Source organism: Podarcis cretensis (assembly GCF_951804945.1).
Source record: "Podarcis cretensis genome assembly, chromosome: 12".
Classification (NCBI taxonomy): domain Eukaryota; kingdom Metazoa; phylum Chordata; class Lepidosauria; order Squamata; family Lacertidae; genus Podarcis; species Podarcis cretensis.
Window position 1 is genome coordinate 9,063,217 of NC_137181.1, and position 22,440 is coordinate 9,085,656.

Genomic DNA, 22,440 nt, shown 5'->3' on the forward strand with positions numbered 1-22,440 from the left:
TTCTCTAGGACACTTTCCAGGCGAAGGAGGACTCGTGGCCCCCGGAATGAGTTGCTACTACGTGGTCCAGTTTATTCCAGAATACCTGTCAGATTACAAGGATTACATACTAGTAGAGTCACAGACAACCTACCCGCTGCTGGTCCCTTTGGAAGGCCGAAGGCCACCTCCCATCTTAACGTGTGAGTTTTCTTTTTTTTAAAAAAAGCACTGACTATTTGTGGGGCAAGTATGTGAGCTTCTGGGACGTTCTTAGGATGTCATAGGTCCATCTCGTTCAGCCTCGCATTTCTCAGCAGCTGATGCTGTGGAGTGGAAGCTGGAGAACAATGGAATTGGGAGCATAAAAAGGTGTCTTGTGCTGTATCAGACCATTGGTCCTTCTAGCTCCATTCTCAGATGAAGGGTGGTATATAAATTTAATGGAGAAGGAGGAGAAGAAGAAGAATTTCACACCATGCCAACTGCAGAACACAGTGAACCCCCATCCCCAACTACTACCTCTAGACATAATAGAATGTATTGTCCTGGATTGAGAGTGCTTTTTTTTTTTTAAGCCCCTTTCCTGCTCTTGCTTCCCCCCCCTTCCCTTTTCTTCTTTTGTTATAGTGCCTCACATTCTGGACTGTGGGCCTTGCCTTGTGGGCGGAGTGAAATTTACAGAATTCCTGTGCAAAAATGAAGGCTCCAGCATTGGGAAGTTCTGCATAATGCCAAAGCATATCTGGCCACCTCCTCACTTCCGGGTAAGTAAGAATAGGAAGTCCCGCCCCCACTGCCATGCCCTCAATCCCATCTGGAACGTTCGGTTGCAGCACAGATTGCATACAGCCATGAATTGACCGTTCTCTTTTCTTCTATGAAGGCTGTTGCCACTTTAGGTTACGTGGAGCAAGAGCCGTTCGGGATCAGACCTGCTGTTTTTGAGCTAGCTCCAGGCCAGTCTACGTTAATTGAGGTCAGTTGTTGGTGCTCTAGCTCACATTTCAAACATACACTCAAAACAGATGCACAGTTATTAGGAAATCCGAGGCCGGATTCAGTGGGTGGTTCATTCATTTGAGAAAAAATGAAAGCAGGGGTGGCAACATAATGCCCTCCAGATGTTGCTGGGCTCTAGCTCCTGTTGTTTTCTTCCCTCTCATGACCTCTTCTGTGGTGGCACCCAAACATTGGCATTCCCTTCTCTGCAACGGATTCCCAGCCCCCAGCATAGGGGATGATCAGAAAACACACAAAGGCAGACTTCAGACTTGGGATTCTGCAATTATTCCTTGCTTTCTGCATGTGATTTTATCTGTGATTGCTGTTTTAATTGTTTATGATCTGCTGTGTTTTATAGTTTTTACTGTGCCGTAACCTGCCCTGGGATCTTTATCGATGGGCTGGTAACAAATATGCCAACTAAATAAATCATTCTTTCCCATAAGCCTTGCTTGCTGGGCCTAATAACTGCATATCTCTCCTGAACAGCCCCACATGGACTACTACTGATACATAAGATTGGGTTGTTGTGACCCTGAGGACAGATTTAGAATGATATGGCGATCAGAGTCAGTGTTTTGCTTGTGATGCGAATCTATCTTCTCCATTGAGCTTGAAGACAGATGTAACATTAAAAAGAGGTGTTTGTTGCCGCTTGTTCCTGTATACAGTAGTACCTCAGTTCTTGTACTTAAGCCGTTTCGGGAATCCGTTCAACTCCTGAAATGGTTCAAAAACCAAGGTGCGGCTTCCAATTGGCTGCAGGAGCTTCCTGCACTCAATCGGCAGCCGCAGAAGCCGCTTCGGACGTTCAGCTTCCAAAAAATGTTCGCAAACTAGAACACTCAATTCCAGGTTTGCAGCATTCAGGAGCCCATTTGTTCGGGAGTCAAGCCATTTGAGTACCAAGGTACCACTGTATTTTTTTCTCTGTGGATTGCTGGACTGTGTTTGAACTGTTTTAGGTTTTAGACATCATTGAGATCTTTTGGAGAATTATCGGCAGTCCCCTCATTGTGCAGTGCTTCCCAAGATTCTTTTGGAAGGCTGAAACTTAGCACAACATTCATGTCCATTTGTGGTGTAGCCTGCGGGAGCATTGTTCTTTTCATGATGCAGAAACTTCTCTTACAGGTTGTGTTCATGCCCACTGTGCCCGAAGTGGTGTCAGTGAAGTATATCCTCATTTGTGACAACTGCCAAATCAACGACCTTACTGTGACAGGTTTGCTACTATCATCTTCGCATCTTCAGCATTCAAATGAAAACGAGTTTAGCGCCAGGATTTGGGGACCGTGCAGGCAAGCTCTCATCAGCAGCACCTCTTAACTAGGGATGGGGGTCAAAATCAATCCAGTGTTCAGCTAAAGCTGGATCTACCTAATTCACGCTGCCTGAAATTGTGCCCCAACTTGAAACGAAACCATCCTTTTCAAAAACCACACTTTTCTCTGTATTTTGCAGTGTGGTTCTCCAACCAAGTAGTGTGAACAAAAAAACAACAATGTATACTGACGTTAAGTGTGTGTGGAAATGCATATAATCAGTGAAAGCAATGCATTATATTGGGTGAAATTGCATAGAAAAATGTGTGTTGGGAGACAGTCAAACTAAAGCACTGGTGATTTTTCACTAGGACTTTTTAAAAAATAAAATATCACAAACTGAAGTGGGAAAGTGAAGAACTGAGCAAGAGAAATGAAAATTGACAGATTTGCCCATCCCTAATGGTCCTCTTGGAGGGTCCTCTTAATTCACAGTGGTTGGAGAGCAGTTGTGCAGTCCGTTGTCAGCTTAGATGACACCTGAATGCAAATCAAGCCCCCTGGAAAATCCAGTATCTCCATGGCATAGCACGTGCTACAAATGCAGTTTAGCATTTGCTGTTGCCAACAAGATTCTCAGGTGGTAGCTCTGGCAAAAGACCTTAATCTGTCATGACTCTGGAGACAGGCACCACTTATTCGGGGATGAGGTTGGGGTTTCGAGGTAGGGCAGGAAATGGCCCTCCTAGCCATCCCCAGATGTGCATACAGACCCAGAGCTATTGGTGGACAGGTAGCCTGTTGCACAGCGCTTCTCAGGCCCAAGGAAGTTGTCTTGCTGTCCTCTGAGGGTCCTAGCTTTGATGCCCTGTTGGAATCGCAACCTTCTCTGTTCCATCGGAACCAACAGCTGCCAAAGCAGGCTGGGTCCTGTTAAATCAGGAGATTAGTGAGCTAACAGCTGAGATAAAAGGTCAAGGGACCCCTGACCATTTGGTCCAGTCATGACTGACTCTGGGGTTGCGGCTCTCATCTCATTTTATTGGCCGAGGGAGCCGGTGTACAGCTTCTGGGTCATGTGGCCAGCATGACTAAGCCGCTTCTGGTGAACCAGAGCAGCGCACGGAAATGCCGTTTACTTCCCGCCGGAGCGGTACCTATTTATCTACTTGCACTTTGACGTGCTTTTGAACTGCTAGGTTGGCAGGAGCAGGGACCGAGCAACGGGAGCTCACCTCCCGCCACGGGGATTTGAACCACCGACCTTCTGATCAGCAAGTCCTAGGCTCTGTGGTTTAACCCACAGCGCCACCCGCGTCCCTACAGCTGAGATACGCATGGCCCAATCTGAGGATTCTTGCTCCTGAAACGGCTGTGAACTCCGCTGTTGGTGTCCATTGAAATCTTGCCTCACCTCCATATGGCAAGCCAGTTCGTTTATTTCTTCTAGAGTTGGAAGGGGCCCCGAGGATCCTCTAGTCCAGTGGTTCTCAACTACAACTCCCATCATCTCTGACCACTGGTCATGCTGGCTAGGAATGATGGGAGTTGGAGTCCAACAACATCTGGGGACCCACAGGTTGAGAACCACTGCTCTAGTCCAGCCCCCTGCAATGCAGGAATATGCAGCTTCCCCATGCGGGGATCGAATCTGCAGCCTTGGTCAGCACCACACTCTAACCGACAGAGCTGTTCCATCTTTCTGCCCAAGGTGGCATGCATAGTTTTTCTCCCCCCCCCCCATTTCATCCTCACAACAACCCTGTGAGGTAGAAGAGGCTAAGAGACAGTGACTGGCCCAGGTCACCCAGTGAGCTTCATGGCCAAGTAGGGATTCGAACCCTGGTCTCCTAGGTCCCTTGTGTGATGCTCTAGCTGCCACCCCACAGTAGCTTTCAAAACAGATCACGTTCTGAGACTTTGGAGAGCTGCTACCAACTAGGGTGGAATGGGGAAAATCTATGACTTTGCGGATGTTGCTGGACTACAACTCCCATCAACCCTGATTATTGGTCATTTGGCTTGGGCTGGAGTCCAACCACATCTGGAGAGCCACAGGGTCCTCTCTGGGAGAGACACTACTGCAGATTCCTATGGTCTGATGGGCGTCATGTGTTATACCCATAATGCAACTGGGTAGTCGCATTGGAAGGGCATAAGCTCAGTCATGTGCATTTGCCGCAGGATGTTTGCGTTCACTTTTGTTTCCAGGACTTGGGCAGCTGATAGCTCTGAAGCTTTTGTCTGTTACTGGAGGAGAAAGCAGCCCTACGCCTGGCGAGCTTGTCGATGTGACAGCGCAACACCTTGTGCGCTTTGGTTCTTTGAACCCCAAATCTAAGGCAGAGAAAACTCTGGTTCTAAGAAATCTGACGTATGTATGATGCTAAAACTATGGGGGACATTTTTCTGGGCAGAAGCCAGTGGTCTTTGCATTGAACCATATTTATTATAGGATAATACAGTACAGTTACAGTGGTACCTCGCAAGACGAAATTAATTCGTTCTGCGAGTTTTTTCGTCTTGCGGTTTTTTCCGTCTTGCGAAGCACGGATTTTGGAAAAGCTTCAAAAACCACCAAAGTCTTCAAAAACCTCAAAAAAGGCTACTACACCGCGTGCTATGAGTTGCTCCTCGAAGTCAAGTCGCAACTGCACCCCCTGAATGCATGGTTTCAAGAAAAAGGAAACAAACTTGCAAGACAAAGGAAACAAACTTGCAAGACAAAGGAAACAAACTTGCAAGACGTTTTCGTCTTGCGAAGCAAGCCCATAGGGAAATCCGTCTTGCGAAGCAACTCAAAAAACGAAAAACTCTTTCGTCTTGCGAGTTTTTCGTCTTACGAGGCATTCGTCTTGCGAGGTACCACTGTATCGCGTACACAGCACTTTTACGACAAGTTTCTTAGAGGTTTAGTTCACCTGCCATAGAGCTAGCTGCTAGGGGATGACACATTGTGCTCATATGTTCCATCTTGTCCCCCACCCCTTGTGCTCCAACTGTGTCCCTGACTTCCTGGTTTGAACAAGCAACGGTTTGTTGTGACCTCTGAATTGGGTAAACTGTGGTTTTGAAAAACTATAGTTTACACACTGAGGAAGAAAATCACATGATTCGGTATTCTCATTCTGGTTTGAAAGCAAATTATGGTTTGTGAAAACTGGAAAGTTAGGATGGGGAGAGAGCATAGAATGACTGAGGTACAATTTCTGATGCCAAACTGCTGTTAAAATAGACAATACATGGAAGGTGAGCCATTTCTCTTGGACCAGCTGCTCTGGTTCTATATCCTCAACGTGGGAGTGGGGATTAAGGCAAATACAGTGGTTCCTCGGGTTACAGACGCTTCAGGTTACAGACTCCGCTAACCCAGAAATAGTACCTCGGGTTAAGAACTTTGCCTCAAGAAATCGTGCTCTGGAGACGCAGCGGCAGCGGGAGGCCCCATTAGCTAAAGTGGTGCTTCAGGTTAAGAACAGTTTCAGGTTAAGAATGGACCTCCGGAACGAATTAAGTACTTAACCCGAGGTACCATTGTACTTACGTCCCTTATTGGGGGGGGGGGGCTAATTAAAAGGTTCCCAAAAAATGTAATTTTCCTACATGTTTAGCCCGAAACTGCAGAATTGAATGCCTTCTTTTTTCCTTCTCTTTGCTCAGCCACGTGGATTTCCCTTTTTTCTGGCAGATAATGAAGCCTAATCTGCAGGCATTAATGTTGGAAGGAAAAGCAGACCTGACAAAGATAAAGTACAACTTGGAGACAGAGTCCGCTTTCTCTGTGACTCCTGCCATGGGGGTTCTGCGCCCCCATAGCAATCATTCGTTTACTCTCTCTTACCTTCCAAAGGAGGTACAGCCATGCTTGTACTTGGTTGATTCAATATTTGCCATGTATACTGTACAACTTGTTGGATAAAAATTTAACCAGCGGCTACTAAAGGGTCTGAATGAAACTCAAAAGCAAATGAGTTTATTTCCTTCCACACTAAAAGTCATTCTTAGATTACATTACGTATGTGCTCGGTAAAGGTAAAGGTACCCCTGACCATTAGGTCCAGTCGCGGACGACTCTGGGGTTGCGCGCTCATCTCGCTCTATAGGCCAAGGGAGCCGGTGTTTGTCCGCAGCATGACTAAGCCGCTTCTGGCAAAGCAGAGCAGCGCACGGAAATGCCGTTTACCTTCCTGCCAGAGCGGTACCTATTTATCTACCTGCACTTGGACGTGCTTTCGAACTGCTAGGTGGGCAGGAGCAGGGACCGAGCAACGGGAGCTCACCCCGTCGTGGGGATTCGAACCTCCGATCTTCTAGTCATCAAGCCCTAGGCTCTGTGGTTTAGACCACAGTGCCACCCGCGTCCCCTATGTGCTCTGTAGGCTGGTATAAATCAGGCCTGGCTAACTAACACTACTACTACTTCTTCTTCCAAACTTCATTGAAAATTTGCCTTCCAAACTTGTTACCTGCCAACTCTCTCTCCCCATTTGCTGTGGTCAGACATGTTCTTGGCACTGATTTTGGTGTGAGACAGTTAGCAAAACCAAGAAATCCCTTGCGTTCCTGGTGGGCTTCCACACCTGGCTACTGAGCTGAGATTGGCTTGTGTGGGTCTGGGGTGGCTGTTTGGGGCCCAAGCCTACCTTCAGCCTTGACTTGGAGGCACATGCCAGGGTGGGTGTGGCTGCTTCCAGCTCTATGGCGAGAGAAGACTTGGTGCAAAATGGCTCTCAGTCTTACCTGAAGCCTCAGCTGTTTAAACTACAAGAGGCTTTGATCTCTTGCAGCCCAGAGGCAAATGCAGTTAACGTAAGCCATAGATTATTTGGGGGGTTATTTTGATGTACATTAGTTGATTGCCGTTCTGTGTTTTTGTTCTCCTTGCAGCCAAAGTCGTATCACAGCGTGCTTCAGATTGTGCTGGAAGATATCCCAGAGCTACCTGAGTAAGTGATGCATCAGGGGCACATGAAAATGTTCTTAAATTGTGCCAGAGATGGTTGGCATTCTTGTTACTGTGGTTTTTTTCTTTCCTCGTTTCCCCCCCCCCTCTTTTTTCTTTATAGAATATTTATTAAAGTTTTCAAAAAATAATACAATGTAAAGTGAAAAAAAAGAAAAGAAAAGAAAGATTACAAAAATACAAAAAATAGAAAGGTAATTAAAAACGCATAGAATTTCCATTACTTATTTTCTTTTAACTTATTTTCCAGACCTCCTCATACCTCCCTTTCTTGTATTCCAATTCAAATTGTTAGTTCAACAAATCCTCACCGTTAATTTTTACTTATTTCTAAACCTTATTTTTCATATCTCTTAAGCATTACAGCTGGAAACCACTTAATTTCTGTCCAACATCATTCTAACATTCATTAATTTTACAATATTTCTGCAAATAGCCTTTAAACTTCTTCCAGTCTTCTTCCGCCGACTCTTTTCCCTGGTCTCGGATTTTGCCAGTCATTTCTGCCAATCCCATATAGTCCATCATCTTCATCTGCCATTCTTCCAGAGTGGGTAGATCTTGTGTCTTCCAATATTTTGCAATAAGTATTCTTGCTGCTGTTGTCGCATCCAAAAGAAAGTTCTGTCCTTCTTTGGCACCAATTGGCCAACCATGCCCAGAAGAAAGGCCTCTGGTTTCTTCAAGAAGGTATATTTAAATACCTTTTTCATTTCATTATAAATCATTTCCCAGAAAGCCTTGATCCTTGGGCACGTCCACCAAAGGTGAAAGAATGTACCTTCAGTCTCTTTACATTTCCAACATTTATTATCGGGCAGATGATAATTTTTTGCAAGCTTGACTGGGGTCGGCATTCTTGTTACTGTGTTGGTCCGAGAGATGAATTTATTGTCCTAATGGCACCTTCCTCCTTTGTCTGATTTAGCACCTTATTGCTGAACTGTGTGCACGCTGCCACACAAACACAAGCATGGATGCGCATGTGTTGCATTTGTTTCCCACTCAACCCTGGTCCCACCCCATCCCCACCATGGCCTAATAGCAGAACCAAAGGTGATCACACATCATCTGCAGCTCAACTTCCCTGGTCTCATGACGACTTTAGCCCTTTAGCTGTGCTTAATTTTAGTGGATTGTGCTGGGAGTGCCTGGCACCTCACAGGTCCTTTGCATTCATGGCAAAAGGGGTGAGGCAGGTTTACTTCCTGACAGGGTGGATTTGGTATAAATCAAATGGATTTAAATCACTAGTCAGTAAGACTTGATTTAAATCTTTTTGTTTTTACAGAAAGACTCATTCGTGCTTGTATAATCTTAATATTTACAACCAGATGAAGGTTTCATTTTTGGAATAATAAATTTTCAGAGTAGTTTTTTACAGTTATATCAAAAATTGCTGATTTGGTTATACTACTAGAAATACATAGACAGATAACTATGAAATTATTGTGAGGTTTAATTTATTTGGACAACTTTTATTCTGTACTTTATTGGAAGGTGAAAAATAATCGTTTCCTTAATCATTTATTTAACTAAAACAATAACATTATAACATATGTATCCATGTTTGTTAACTAATGTGGTTAAACAATTAAAAAAAAAAAAACTTAGACTGAGTTTTAGCACACTTGAAAAACTTAAAACAGATCCTTATTTCCAGATGAATAGCCTTTGGAATATAATGTAATTTAAATAGAAAAATATCTTTAGAAAGATTTTTCCTCCAAAAGCATTTTATTTTAAAAATCCAATTTAAATTTTAAAAATCCAATTAAATAAAAAAATCTGATTTAAATTTTAAAAATCCAATTTTTTATTTTTTTAAAAAAAATCATTGATTTTTATCCACCCTGCTTCCTGAATCCCGTTCCTCTGCATGTTTTGTCCGTCTCTATCCCATCACATTCAGAGGGGTTTTCTCCCAAGCGAGGGGGCAAAGCATAAGAAACAGAGAGGCATAGACCTGAATGTGCCAAGAAAAGGAAGAGCGGTCTTTTCCCCCCCTGCTGGGATGGGAATCACATCCTTTATGCCATTCTAAATATCCACAACAGCAGCAATTCTAACGCCATCCCTCCCGCAGCCCTCAAAAACGGGAGCAGTACGAAAGCGGAGAAAGGCGTCAAGAAGACGTGATTGCTTTGGAAATAGACGTCAAAGGCGATACGGAACCCTTCCAGCTCCTTTTGGAGCCCTATGCCATGATCATCCCAGGAGAAAACTACATTGGTGTAAATGTTAGGAGAACATTTAGCGTAAGTCTACTTTTACTTCAGCCACTCTATATATGCATTGATCGATTGCCGAAAAGTACAGTGGTGCCACGCAAGACGAAAAGAATCCGTTCCGCGATTCTCTTCATCTAGCGGTTTTTTCATCTTGCGAAGCAAGCCCATTGACGGCTTAGCAGATTAGCGCTATTAGCGGTTTAGCGGCTTTTAGCGGCTTATCAGCTTAGCGGATAAGTGGATAAGCGGCTTAGCGGCTTAGAAAAAGGGGGGGAAAGGGGGGGAAAGTCGGAAAAACTCGCAAGACATTTCGTCTTGCAAAGCAAGCCCATAGGGAAATTCGTTTTGCGAAGCGCCTCCAAAACGGAAAACCCTTTCGTCTAGCGGGTTTTTCGTCTTGCGAGGCATTCGTCTTGCGGGGCACCACTGTATTTCTGTATCGCTGTGTATCAGTAGTGTGGTGTACAGTGTAAGAACATAAAACACCACTCACAAAATAAAAATGCATTTAATCCTTAAGATGACAGGCTAATGAAAAATACATAACAGGCTGCAGAGTCCTGTTGGCATAGATAAGGTCTTCAAGAGACACCTGCCAAATCTCTGCTTGGAGTGTGTCGTGTCAGGTGGGGGACCAGTGACACTAAATCCCCAATTTCAAGTTGAGGCAGTCAGGCCTCTGTAACCTGGAAGGCAGCAAACAGCCCTCCTGGTTGGTTGTGCAGTTTGGAGGCCGTGTCTGTTCTGTGCGCTTGGAGGCCTCCTATACAAGTGTGAAATCTATTTCTTTTGTAGTCTGGAAGAAGCCCCCAGTGCCTAGGAAGGAAGCCTGATGCTTGTCCACGGTCATCTGTGTCTTCCTTCACCTTCACACGTCAGAAAATAATTCTAAACTCTGCAAATGGAACAATGCAAGCAGATTAAATTGCTCTTGTGCAGAGCTAGGCTTTGGCTTTATATTTCTAGGTGTAAGAACCCACTTTTATGTTATCGTGGGTAGGATCACCACCCCTTACAACCTGTATATAAGAAAAATGTATTACTTTTTCTTACCTCTTTAATCTCCGCTACCACCATTCAATTCTAAATAGTCTCATATTCATATATTAATACGAATGAAGTATTAATCTGCGGGTCTGTGTTTCGTATCTACCTGGCGCACCTGCCGTGGGTTACTTCAGAAGTCTGAAAATGGTGATTTGGTCATATAACGGCATTGATTGTCTGTTCATTTATGAATCTCCAGATGTACAATAACAGCAAATCGTCTGTCAGGTTTACATGGGAGAAAATAAGTGATTGCGACATAGTTGAAGTTGAACCTTATTCCGGAAAATTAGGTAACTCTTTTTCTGTCTGTTGCATCTGTGTTGCGCACACTGCATTAATCTGGGCAGAGGGGCTTCCTGGCGAGAAAGGGGGAGCAACTTCTCTCCCAACCCCACCCCAGTCCTCCAGCCTGGCCCTGTGCTGTGCTGAGAACCTGGACAGACACAGCTGGGCCACTCAAACCCCACCCATCTCACCTGCCCAGGTCTCAGGAGTATGCACGTGGGCATATCCCCCCCATCCATGACCAAATCATGAATGAGTGTTCTTTAATTGTGGACTGGCCTGGCATTAAAAAGCAGCAGCACCAGGCTAGAGGGCTTGTTGCCAGGGCTTCTTACATATCATTGGGTATGTTCTTGATACTCGCTAGGCCTATCATAAGACACAGGAGAACGGGGTGGGGAGGAAAGATTATACAGTGCTACCTCTGGATGCGAACGGGATCCGTTCCGGAGCCCCGTTCGCATCCTGAGCAGAATGCAGCCCATGTCTGCGCGGGTCACGATTCGCTGCTTCTGCGCATGACGTCATTTTGAGCATCTACACATGCGCAAGCGGCGGAACCCGGAAGTAACCCAGAAAGCAACCTGAAAACGCTCACCCTGAAGTGACTTTAACCCAAGGTATGATGCCACTATCATGAGAAGGCCATGGTATGTGTTTTGGGTAATGATGTTGGGTTTGGGAAACCATTAGGCTTTGAAAAAACAACACCTATGCTCATTTTCCCCCCAGATTGAAGTAACAGATTTGTCTTCTCTAGGGGTAAATGAATTCCAAGAGTTTGAGTTCACCATTACTGGAGGGAAACCTGGGCATTCCTGCCATGATCTGCAGTGCAAAATCACTCACTCCAAAGAGCCCGTTGTATTGCACGTGGAAGCTGACTTTAAGGTGGGAATATCTGAGCCTACGAAGCCGCCTTATTGTCTTGGCCCTTGGGGTGAGTGGAACCATGTGCTTTGTGCCAGAGGGATGCCCCCCTCCCCACACAGTGCTTGCGGCCTTCCATCGGACTCGGCTGCCCCCCCAGCAGAGAGTTCCACAGTTCCCACCCCAGTGTTTCACTCAGTGTTGTTGTGTTAGTCAGTTTGAGCATGCAAAGCCTTGTCTTTTGGATGCTTTGCATAGAGACTTTTGTGATGCTAGCTGAGCAGTTTTATGTGGTTCGCTTTTCTCAGGGACCTGTTCTTTCCATTGACGTCCCATCCTTTGACCTGGGCCTGCTTAAACTGGGAGAAAAAGTGCGGTTCACGTTTCAGATAGAAAATCTAAGTCAGCTGCCAGGGAAGTGGAAAATTCAGGAAAGCCCTGCTTGCTTAGCGGAAAGAAATGAAGAGGTGTGTTGCTCTGAGATCAGAATTTGGCCATTTCCCGTGCCTTGTCCAAAGGCAGGGCATTGAATGGAAGACTTTTGATGCCCAGATCTCTATTCATAGAATTACATTGGCTCTTGGGTTTCCTCCCTGCAGAGCTCGCCATTCAAATTTCAGCCACGTAGTGGAGAATTGTATCCTCTCGGCAAGTGCAAGGTCTCTGTTTTGTTTACATCATACATGTGTCAACGTCTTAAGACCGTGTTAGAGATGGAGGTGGAAAATGGAGTTGGAAGGTGAGGACATGAAATGGGTTAGAGACTACTCTGGTAATGATAAGATCTCTCCTCAGTCTCCCAGAGGGCATTTCAAGAGAACATTTCCATCTCTGCTGTAGAAAGGGTCCTATAGCGTTGGTCATGTGGCAGTTGGTCATGTGGCGCCAGGCAGAAACCGTCCTATTTACCCAGGCCTTTGGCCATTAAATAATGTATGGTTTGTTAAAGCTGGGGGGGGGGGATGGGACTGTTATGATTATTTTATTATTACGCTGTCTGTTATGCTTTTATTATGTTTTTCTTCTTGTGCTCCTTAAACTGTGTTCTTAATGTTGTGCATTGCCCTCGGATCTTTTGATAAAGGGAGGTATATGAATTGAAACAACAACAATAATAATAATGGGAGTATGGGTGGCCCAGTGGGAGGGGCTGCCCTGTCTCCCCTCTCCCCCAGACCAGCCCTGTCACATAGCAGGGTGACTGCTGTTTTGCAGTAGAATCAGCAGTGTTGCTGATCCTTTTAGAACTGGGCAGTCCAACTTTTCATACCGAGTGGGCCACAAGAGTACTTCGATACAGACCCCGCAGGCTGCACATTGCTTCGTTGCTTGGGGGTTTGGGGATTTAGGTCAAAATTGGAGGGCAACCCAGCCCTCATGCTGCCTTCCAAAAACCAGATAAGCAAGGTACCAGGCTTTAGGAAGGAGGAAGGAGGCTCTGGCAGGGTCCTAGATCCCTCCCAAAGCTTGCTAAGTGCTAACTAGGCTTTGGGAAGGATGTTGGAGGGCTCTAGGACCTTGTCAGAGCCCTCATGCCTCCTTCCCAAAGCCCAGCACCTTGCTTACCTGGCTCTGGGAAGGCAGTGCAAGGGCTGCAGGGCATCAGATGTTGTCATGGACCGCCCAAAAAGACCTTGAGGGCCACATGTGGTCATTGGGACCTGTTGAGAAAAACACTTATTGTAGTGGAGAACCTCACCCCCTGTCCCCTGTATCAAAAGGAGCTATGAACAGGAAAGGTTGTCTGTAGAGGGGCTCCTGTACCTTTGGAACAATGATGCCCAGGCTGCCATCATTGCAGCCTTGGCAATCTTAAAAGGACACTTACAGCAGAGAGGAGACTGAATTTCACGTGCTAATTCAAACTGCCCTGCTATGGAAGATAGGCATTTGTTCACTACCTGCTGCTGGAGCTCATGTACTTTTTTCTGTTTTCAGTCACATCCTTGTTTTTGTGGAAGTCCAGACTCCCCACGTCTGCCTGCTGTCGAGTCATTTGCATTTTGACCTCTCGGTTGGAATCCCTGCAGAAGCAACCGTTCATCTTTTTAACCAGACGCTGCTCCCGTCGCGCTTCCAGTGGGGCAAGGTCAGTGGTGCTCCTACTCCTGACTAGTCAGAAGAGCATCCAGCTGCCTCCTGTTAACTGACCAGCCTTCCTGATTTGTCCGACAGCTCCTTGGAAGCCAAGCTTCTTCCTGCGAGCTCAGCATCTCTCCGGAAAGTGGCACTTTGGGTCCCAATGAAACGAAGGAATTGCGTGTGGTGATAACTACGAATGTTAAGGTTAGGGTTTTTGTTTTAGAAGTATTTGGCTTTCAAAATGCAGAATAACATTGCAGTTGCTGATTCATTTGTTCATAGACAACTCTCTTGTCTATGAACCCCAAAATGGGGTGGGATGCTGATGCTGATGACCTCTGGGACCATCACTGTGGTGTAGTGGTTAGAGTGCTGGACTAGGACTTGGGAGACCAGGGTTCAAATCCCCACTTGGCCACAAAGCTCACCAATCACTGCGTCTCTGCCTAACCTACCTCAAAGGGTTCTTGTGAGGAGGAAATGGAGAGGAGGAAAGCCAGAAAGAGGGTTATTGTTTTGTTTTTGTTTTAACTATTTTGTGCTTTTATCCTATATTTTTACCCTGAGATATGCAGATAAAGGACGGTGTATGTATTTTAAAAATAATAATGATAGTAATGATAGTAGTAGTAGTAATAATAATAATAATAGCTGTATGCCGGCTCCCTCGGCCAATAAAGCGAGATGAGCGCCACAAACCCAGGATCAGCCATGACTGGACTTAATGGTCAGGGGTCCCTTTACCCTTTACCTTTACTAACAGTGGGTAAAAGCAGCCTGCCCAGAATTACTCCTCCTCTTTCTATGAAGGACAGCAAAAAGGGGCTAGAAACATTCTTGGGCATACATAGAGCTCACGGAGGGTAACTTCTGAGCCTGAGAAGACATGCATGTGTCTCACGGGGACTTAAAAGATGCTTCTTGCTATCTCAAAACACACAAAGAAGATGCAACAGGGCTCCTTGGCAATGGCAAGCAGGAGAAGGGTCATGGCTCAGTGGTACAGAATTCATGCCCTGCATGTGGAAGGTTCCAGGCTCAATCCACAGCATCTCCAGGTAAGGCTGGCAATATCCCTTGCCTGAAACCCTAGACAGCTGCTGCCAGCCAGAGTGGACAACACTGAGCCAGTTGAACCAAGGGACTGACTTCCTATGTTCTTATGTGAGTGTGAAGATCACACACCACACCAACTTTGCCTCCCCCTCCACGCAACCACCTGCAGGGGAGCAATGATGCAGTCAAAGAAATAAGAGCTCCTTCTTTCCTACAACTGATTTTATCTGCTGCTTCTGTATTTTAACTGCTGTCCTATTAATTTTTTTGCTATTGTTGATTGTCAAATAATCTTCGTTGGATTTTTACGGTGTGCGTTTAAACAATTAAAAGCTCTGCAGATGCCATTGGGGGGGGGGAGAGAGAGGCAGATAAAAGTCTGTTGAATAATAGTCACCCCAGTCTCAAAACGGTGCAAGATTCCAGGCACTCACCCATCTTTCATTTTGGGGATGAGGCACAGTGGAGGCAGTGGTGTCCCTATGGTATATGGTTTATTTTACACGTATCTACAACCTGAGCCTACGACAGAGGGGTTCACAGCATCAACCCCCTAAAAGGCCCTTGTTTCTTCCATAGCAGTAGCCTTGGATTCAGACAGATGTCAAACCTTGCCCTGCCTCTCTCTCTTCTCCCACCTTGCTGCTTTTTCCTCTGGCTCACGTCACTGCCACTTTCTGCTCTCAACTCTGGCTCTGTCTTTCTAACGATCCATGAGTTGAGGGAAGCTCCTCTTCCATTTCCCACGTCCCACAGAGCCCCTTCCTTCGTTCTCCTTACACTTCACCAGGAGGCTAGCCTGGCTATTCCAGGAATTAGAGACTTGGTTAGATTTTAAGACGTGCTGGACACATGGATTAGAAGGGCCTGGCACACAGGTTAACATCCCAAACTCATAACAGTAGCCAATAAACTACGATTCATTTTCTTTTCTATGGCAAAATTGGTTTCGGTAAAACCTTTCTCCCCTTTTCTTCTTCTTTCATTGCATTCCAATATGTCTGTCATATTAAATGGGTGTGTCTTTTTGCTTCTGACTTGGAAGTGTTCCCTCCAGATTTAGTCCTCCTGATGACATTTGCTCTCTGACCTGCTGTTGATGATTCTTACACGAAGGTCTAATTCTTTTTCTGCCAGGAGAAACTGAGTGACCTTGCCCTGTGCTGTAGCATCGAAGACATGTTGGAACCCCTATTTCTGGCAATTTCTGGTGAAGTTAAGGGGCTCAGAATCACCTACTCCATACCTTCTGACAGGTGAAGGAAACTTACAGTTAATATCTTAGTAAAATATAGCTATTAATTACTAGTGGCTCAAAATGACGCTTTCTGCGGATTATATTAGCTAGGGTATAAAGAAGCATTTTACTTGTATTTCCACTAAACTGTTCATGGAAGCCCAATATAATCACTCATTTTCACATTCATCTTTCTTTTGACAACCGTTATGTCTCTGAAAGCCTCTCGCTGGCAAACGAGGGAGTCCATTTAGCGTCTGTTGCTGTTTCTCTGCAGTGTTGAGGAGCATAATTCGGAATCTTCTCAAGATCTGATGCTAGACTTCGGCTCGGAAGTGGCATTGAAAAGTGTTATAAAACACCAGCTAATAATTACCAATCACTCTGAGTTAGCTGCTCTGTTCTCAGTAGGGGTTGAGTATTTCAGCCAACCAGGTCCACATCCCTCAGATGAACAGGGACAAGATGGGTAAGTCTTAGATCCTATATGCAAGAGTCTGTTTGCGGGGGATTGTTTTTTGATGGAGAAATATTTTCTGTTGTAAGTGTAAGCCTCCTTTTCTTCCATTTCACCCTTATTAGCGGTGAGTAGAAAGAATGCTCTGGTTCGCCAGAAGCGGCTTAGTCATGCTGGCCACATGACCCGGGAACTGTACGCCGGCTCCCTCGGCCAATAAAGCGAGATGCGCGCCCCAACCCCAGAGTCGGTCACGACTGGACCTAATGGTCAGGGGTCCCTTTACCTTTACCTTTACCTTTAGCTAAGTCTGAATGATAATCATTTTCAGTAGTAAATATTGATTCACCCGGCTGGCCTCTGGCAAGTGGCTAGCACAGCTGTACTGCTCGGGGCGAGCTCTTGAGGGCACCGGGTTCTTGAAAACTTGACATCTTAAATCCCTGCACCCTTCAGAGTTCTCACTGAGACATCTTTTTCCAAGCTCCTCCAAAGCTGTAGTGGAAACCACAAGGCGAATAACGAGGCAGGCTGCAAAGAGGAAACCATCAGGTAGGCAGAGTCTGCCATTTCTATATTTTCAGATGCATTGTGGGTAAGTGGCGGTGGGGGGCGGAATGCAGGGATAAATTGAAAAAAGTGCCACTGGATGTGATCCGACAAGAGGCCCTCCTCTTCCAGTCCCATTGCCTTGCTGTCAAACTGTTCATCTGCTCTGGTCTTACAGCCTTCAGAGCTGCCATGCTATCTCATGGAAAGGGTGCGACTTTCCACGTACACCCCTCTGAGGGGATCCTGAAGGCCTTTGAGGAGCTTGTGGTCAATATAACGGCTTATAACAACATGTGGGGGCAATACCAAGACACCCTCATCTGTAAGGTGCGTGGTCCAGGGGTTGCAGCTGACCTGGAGGTTGGGAATACCGAAGCTTAACTGAGAGTTCAGCATCATTGAGCAGAGTGGGGCTTGCTTTCGAGTAAGCATGCATAGGAATGCGCAGAAAGTCTGTGCCCCCCCACTTAATAATAAATAATAATAATAATTTTTTATTTTTATCCCGCCCTCCCTGGCCAAAACTGGGCTCAGGGCGGCTAACATCAAATATATAACATTGGTATAAAATCAAACAATAATTAAATTACCTCCTAAAAACAAGTCAGGATCAAATTAAAATCTAATTAGATGGCTTTCCGCAGGAATGGGGTTGGGAACAGTAAATGCTCATCTGCCCCAACTGTTTACGCTGTTCTTATATGGGCCTGTGAGAATGCTGGGAGGCCTCTTTCATACTAGTTCTTATACAAAAAGAGGAGTCAGGCTGAGCCCTGACCAGAGGCCTGGCGGAACAACTCCATCTTGTAGGCCCTGCGGAAAGATGTCAAATCCTGCAGGACCCTGATCTCTTGTGGCAGAGTGTTCCACTTACTAGAGAAGGAGCCCCCCACTGTACTAAGGGGAGCTTAACTTCCAAGGAAATGGGTGTATGAGTCGCTGATGGGTGGCATAGTTCGCACCCAAGGAGTTTGGAGCTCAGAATGACGGACACTTTGTGGTTTGCTTGGGCTTTGTCTGGATATGGGAAGAGGAACTGTATACTGAGCCTTGTTTACAAGGTTGTGACAAGTGGCAGACCAGCTGTGCCGCTTCTGAAGGTTGCACATTCCCTTCAGTGCAGTCAGTTATCTGCAATAAGCAAGTGTTTTCTTGCTTGTAAAAGGAAAGAATGCTTGTAAAAGGAAAGAATCATTTGTCTCCCAGGACGCCTCAGGATTTTGCAGCTGGGTTCCATTGCTTACATGCAAAATATTTCTCTCTCTGTGCAGGTGGGGGAATCAGAGCCGATGTTGATTCCCATGCAAATGACTGTGAAAGGCTGCCCAATCTTCTTGCAGATGACAGGACCCACCCATCCAATGCCAACGCCTGTAATCAGGTATAATAATAATAGTAATATATTACAGTGGTACCTCGGGTTACATACGCTTCAGGTTACAGACTCCACTAACCCAGAAATAGTACCTCGGGTTAAGAACTTTGCTTCAGGATGAGAACAAAAATAGTGCTCAGGCGGCACGACAGCAGCTGGAGGCCCCATTAGCTAAAGTGCTGCTTCAGGTTAAGAACAGTTTCAGGTTAAGAACGGACCTCCAGAACGAATTAAGTACTTAACCCAAGGTACCACTGTACTTACACTCCACCCATCTAACTGGGTTGCCCCAGCCCCTCTAGAAGGCTTCCAACATAATATAAAAGCACATCAAACGTTAAAAACCTAATACCAGGCTGCCTTCAGATGTCATTGAAAGTCGAGCAGTTGTTTATCTGTTTGACATCTGGTGGAAGGGGATTCCACAGGGTGGGTACCACTACCAAGAAGGCTCTCTGCCTCATAAAAACCTACCTGCTCTTTGCAATGCAGTTGAGGCTGTGTCTGCATTCAGGATGGGCAAAACCTTGTCCATATTTGGTCCCTGTTCAGTTTCTCATTTTCAGATCTTAAGTGTAGTTCTCCACATTGGTTTTTCTAAATTGTTGAAAGTATGAAAATTCACCAGCATTCTGTGAATTTTCCCCTAGTATGCACATTTTTCTGTGCCTAGCATACTTTTTTTTTAATATCGATTCTCCCTAATGTAATGCATTTTTTGTATGTAATTTTCAGTAACGTGCATTTTGATGCACACTTTGCCCTAGCATTTGAATTTTGTACACATTACTTGGCTGAAGAACCATATTGCAGAATTTGGAGCAGGGATTATTTTGAAGAACAGCTGCATTTTCTATTTGCATTCTGTTTCCAAAAGTGGGACATAAGGAGGTTCACCTTTAAAGGGGATTCTCTGTCAGGATTCCCAATCCCTTCTGACCCAGCGGCAGTTCCCAGCTGTCCCGGAGGAGAGCAGAGCCTTGTGGCAGAGGCATGCCCTCTTCAACAGAAAGACCCAGAACATAGACTTAAGTGATGTATACTCAGATGACCCCATTTTTCTTCTCCAGGTTTGGGGCCCACATCTCCGGAGGGGATACAGTCTCGCGGTACATCCGGCTCAACAACCCCACTCCCTTTGGTAAGCGAAGAGGATGTTTGCCCTTTGTGAGAAGCATTATGGCAAAAGCAGGGGTCCTGTTTCCAACCCAAGAGTTGCATTCAGTTCTGGGCAGCTTCCAGCACCGAGCGGGGCCAGAGGCAGAGCAATAAACGTACATTAGTTCCTTTGCACAGCAGGCTGCTTTCTGCTGTGCAAATATTAATGCACCCCTCTCTGTTCATCCAGCCAAGCTAGGAGCATTATCAGAGTCCAAGGACACTTTTCAGCAAAACACTTGGGCGAGGGAGGGGAGTTCCAGGCGCCAGGCAGACACCCGGGGCAGGTCCTATTTGTCGCATGGGCCTGAGTTTCCCCACTTCTGCATTACAGTGTTTTTGTTGCTGCGACGATGGCAAAGGCCCAGTAGCAACCAGTTCCAGTAGGAAGCTTTTGATCATCTTTCACTGAGCTCTCCTTGCCTTTGTGGGGATACTGAATGAGCTACAAGAAGTGATCCTGGCAGTTTTGGAATTTCCATGTTAACCAACAGCGGTTCAAGGCTCCATGCAGTCCCATAGGCTGAGGTTTTGTGGTGAATGTCCCAAGGGCATTTCTGTGGTCTGAGACCTTTCCCCTGCTCACCTGCTTCTGATGTTGTCTTTGCAACATTGCCACTCTGGGCAGCTTCCAGCAAAATATTAATAACACAATAAAACATCAAATATTAAAAGCTTCCCTAAACAGGGCTGCCTTCAGACATCTTCTAAAAGTCAGATAGTTGTTTATTTCTTTGACATCTGGTGGAAGGATGTTCCACAGGGTGAGTGCCACTACCGAGAAGGCTCTCTGCCTGGTTCACTGTTGTCAGGGACTCAGCGGGAGCGCAGGGAGGAGAGGAGATGGAGAGCGAGGGGGAGCAATCCGAGGGCAGCGTAGGAGAGGATGACAGCAGCTCGATAGATTCCGTGAGCCTCTCCAGCGAATCGGAAGATTCACAGAAGGGGGCGCCGATGGGCAGGGCAAGGGGGGACCCAAGGGGGACACCCCAGAAACAAGGGGCCAGCGGGGACTCCCAGTGCAGCAGTTGGAAATCAGGACCAGCTTCCCCACCAGAGCGTAGTGGGGGGGAGGAGTTCCAGGTATCAGTGCCCACATATTCACCACCAGCGAGAGAAGATGAGTCAGGGGTGGCCACGCCTCCATCGGAGAGCGAGGGAACGGTCAAGAGGAAAGTTGCAGGAATGTACAGGCGAGCGGCACAGAAGGTAGCCCGGATAGGGAACCAGGTCCTAAAGCCCGCCGGAAGGAGGGGGAAGAATCATCAGGGTCAGCGTCAGAGGAGTCCAGAAAGGATGAAACCCTAGCGGGCAGGAGGGCCCAGAGGAGAAAGGAACTTAGGAAGAGGTGGAGCAAAGCGAGAGTCTTAAACTGGTGTGGAAGGGGCGGAGACTCAGACGGGACTTCGCCGGTCTAGGGTTGAGACATAGAGCTGCGCGCTGCGGCTTTAAAATGGAAACTGAACCTCAATAAAGACTTTTGTACATAACTACAGCCTAGCGTTGGTCCTCTGTGAGCTGGGACCTAGAGGCAGCTCTGACAACTGTAATTTCACTTCTTGCAAGGAGGGAACCACCAGAAGGCCCTCAGAGCTGGACCTCAGTGTCCGGGCTGAACGATGGGGGTGGAGACGCTCCTTCAGGGATACTGGGCCGAGGCTGTTTAGGGCTTGAAAGGTCAGCACCAACACTTTGAATTGTGCTCAGAAACGTACTGGGAGACAATGTAGGTCTTTCAAGACCAGTGTTAAATGGTCTCGGCGGCCGCTCCCAGTCACCAGTCTAGCTGCCGCATTCTGGATTAGTTGTAGTTTCTGGGTCACCTTCAAAGGTAGCCCTACGTAGAGCACATTGCAGTAGTCCAAGCAGGAGATAACCAGAGCATGCACCACTCTGGCGAGACAGTCAGCGGGTAGATAGGGTCTCAGCTGCATACCAGATGGAGCTGGCAGACAGCTGCCCTGGACACAGAATTGACCTGTGCCTCCATGGACAGCTGTGAGTCCAAAATGACTCCCAGGCTGCACACCTGGTCCTTCAGGGGCATAGTTGCCCCATTCAGGACCAGGGAGTCCCCGACACCTACCCGCCCGCTGTCCCCCCCAAAACAGTACTTCTGTTTTGTCATAATTCAACCTCAATCTGTTAGCTGCCATCCATCCTCCAACTACCTCCAGACACTCACACAGGACCTTCACCGCCTTCACCGGTTCCAATTTAAAAGCGAGGTAGAGCTGGGTATCATCCACATGCTTAGGAACACCCAGCCCAAACCCCCTGATGAAAAGGAAAGAAAGCTGAGGTTTTTAGGTCGCTGTGTTCTACACCAGTCCCAGTGCATTGTAGCATTGCACACAGCTTTGACTGAGACATGCTGTTGAGCAGTTTGCAAGGTTTCTCGTCTGTGGCGCTTGCCTGGTCACAGTTATTTCACGCATGCAAGACATCATCTAACGTTGCTGTAGGATGAACATGCAAATACAAGCTCAACCTTGGTTATAGATCCTTAGCAACTCTGAGTTTCTTTCTGCATCCCCCACCCCTTTCTCAATCCAGACATTCGAATGGACTGGGAAAGTTATAACCAGGATAAAGATGACGACAAGCTGGTGGACCTCTTGGTCTTCTACGGAGCTCCTTTTCCTGTTAGAGACCTTGACGGCAATGAGATTGAAGTCCTCTGGGAGACTGAAACGCCCCCAGAGAAAGGGCCTTACGCTGAAGGATCTCTCAAGGAGAACCCGGTAGGGATCTATTGTGCAGTGTTTTCCTTAAAGGCAGGAAGGTGCCTTGCATGCAGCTCTTGGATATGAATGTCAAACAAGCAAGAATGCTCGCATGAGTGCGTGCAATTTATCACAAATGTTCTTTACAA

At 46.4% G+C, this 22,440-nt stretch overlaps 1 protein-coding gene across 1 annotated transcript in view; it reads left to right on the forward strand.

Moving 5' to 3' along the window:
• Nucleotides 1-22,440, forward strand: part of DLEC1 (DLEC1 cilia and flagella associated protein) — a 47,820-nt gene that overhangs the window by 13,489 nt on the left and 11,891 nt on the right. The window contains exons 9-29 of the mRNA XM_079996358.1: nucleotides 9-182; nucleotides 610-746; nucleotides 866-958; nucleotides 2,119-2,209; nucleotides 4,461-4,623; nucleotides 5,910-6,102; nucleotides 7,137-7,195; nucleotides 9,299-9,470; nucleotides 10,690-10,783; nucleotides 11,539-11,669; nucleotides 11,957-12,115; nucleotides 12,248-12,387; nucleotides 13,587-13,737; nucleotides 13,824-13,934; nucleotides 15,924-16,042; nucleotides 16,301-16,492; nucleotides 16,965-17,032; nucleotides 17,208-17,359; nucleotides 18,304-18,413; nucleotides 19,478-19,548; nucleotides 22,122-22,309. Of these exons, the coding sequence (XP_079852484.1) occupies nucleotides 9-182; nucleotides 610-746; nucleotides 866-958; nucleotides 2,119-2,209; nucleotides 4,461-4,623; nucleotides 5,910-6,102; nucleotides 7,137-7,195; nucleotides 9,299-9,470; nucleotides 10,690-10,783; nucleotides 11,539-11,669; nucleotides 11,957-12,115; nucleotides 12,248-12,387; nucleotides 13,587-13,737; nucleotides 13,824-13,934; nucleotides 15,924-16,042; nucleotides 16,301-16,492; nucleotides 16,965-17,032; nucleotides 17,208-17,359; nucleotides 18,304-18,413; nucleotides 19,478-19,548; nucleotides 22,122-22,309 (2,768 nt within the window). The remainder of the gene's footprint in view (nucleotides 1-8; nucleotides 183-609; nucleotides 747-865; nucleotides 959-2,118; nucleotides 2,210-4,460; nucleotides 4,624-5,909; nucleotides 6,103-7,136; nucleotides 7,196-9,298; nucleotides 9,471-10,689; nucleotides 10,784-11,538; nucleotides 11,670-11,956; nucleotides 12,116-12,247; nucleotides 12,388-13,586; nucleotides 13,738-13,823; nucleotides 13,935-15,923; nucleotides 16,043-16,300; nucleotides 16,493-16,964; nucleotides 17,033-17,207; nucleotides 17,360-18,303; nucleotides 18,414-19,477; nucleotides 19,549-22,121; nucleotides 22,310-22,440) is intronic.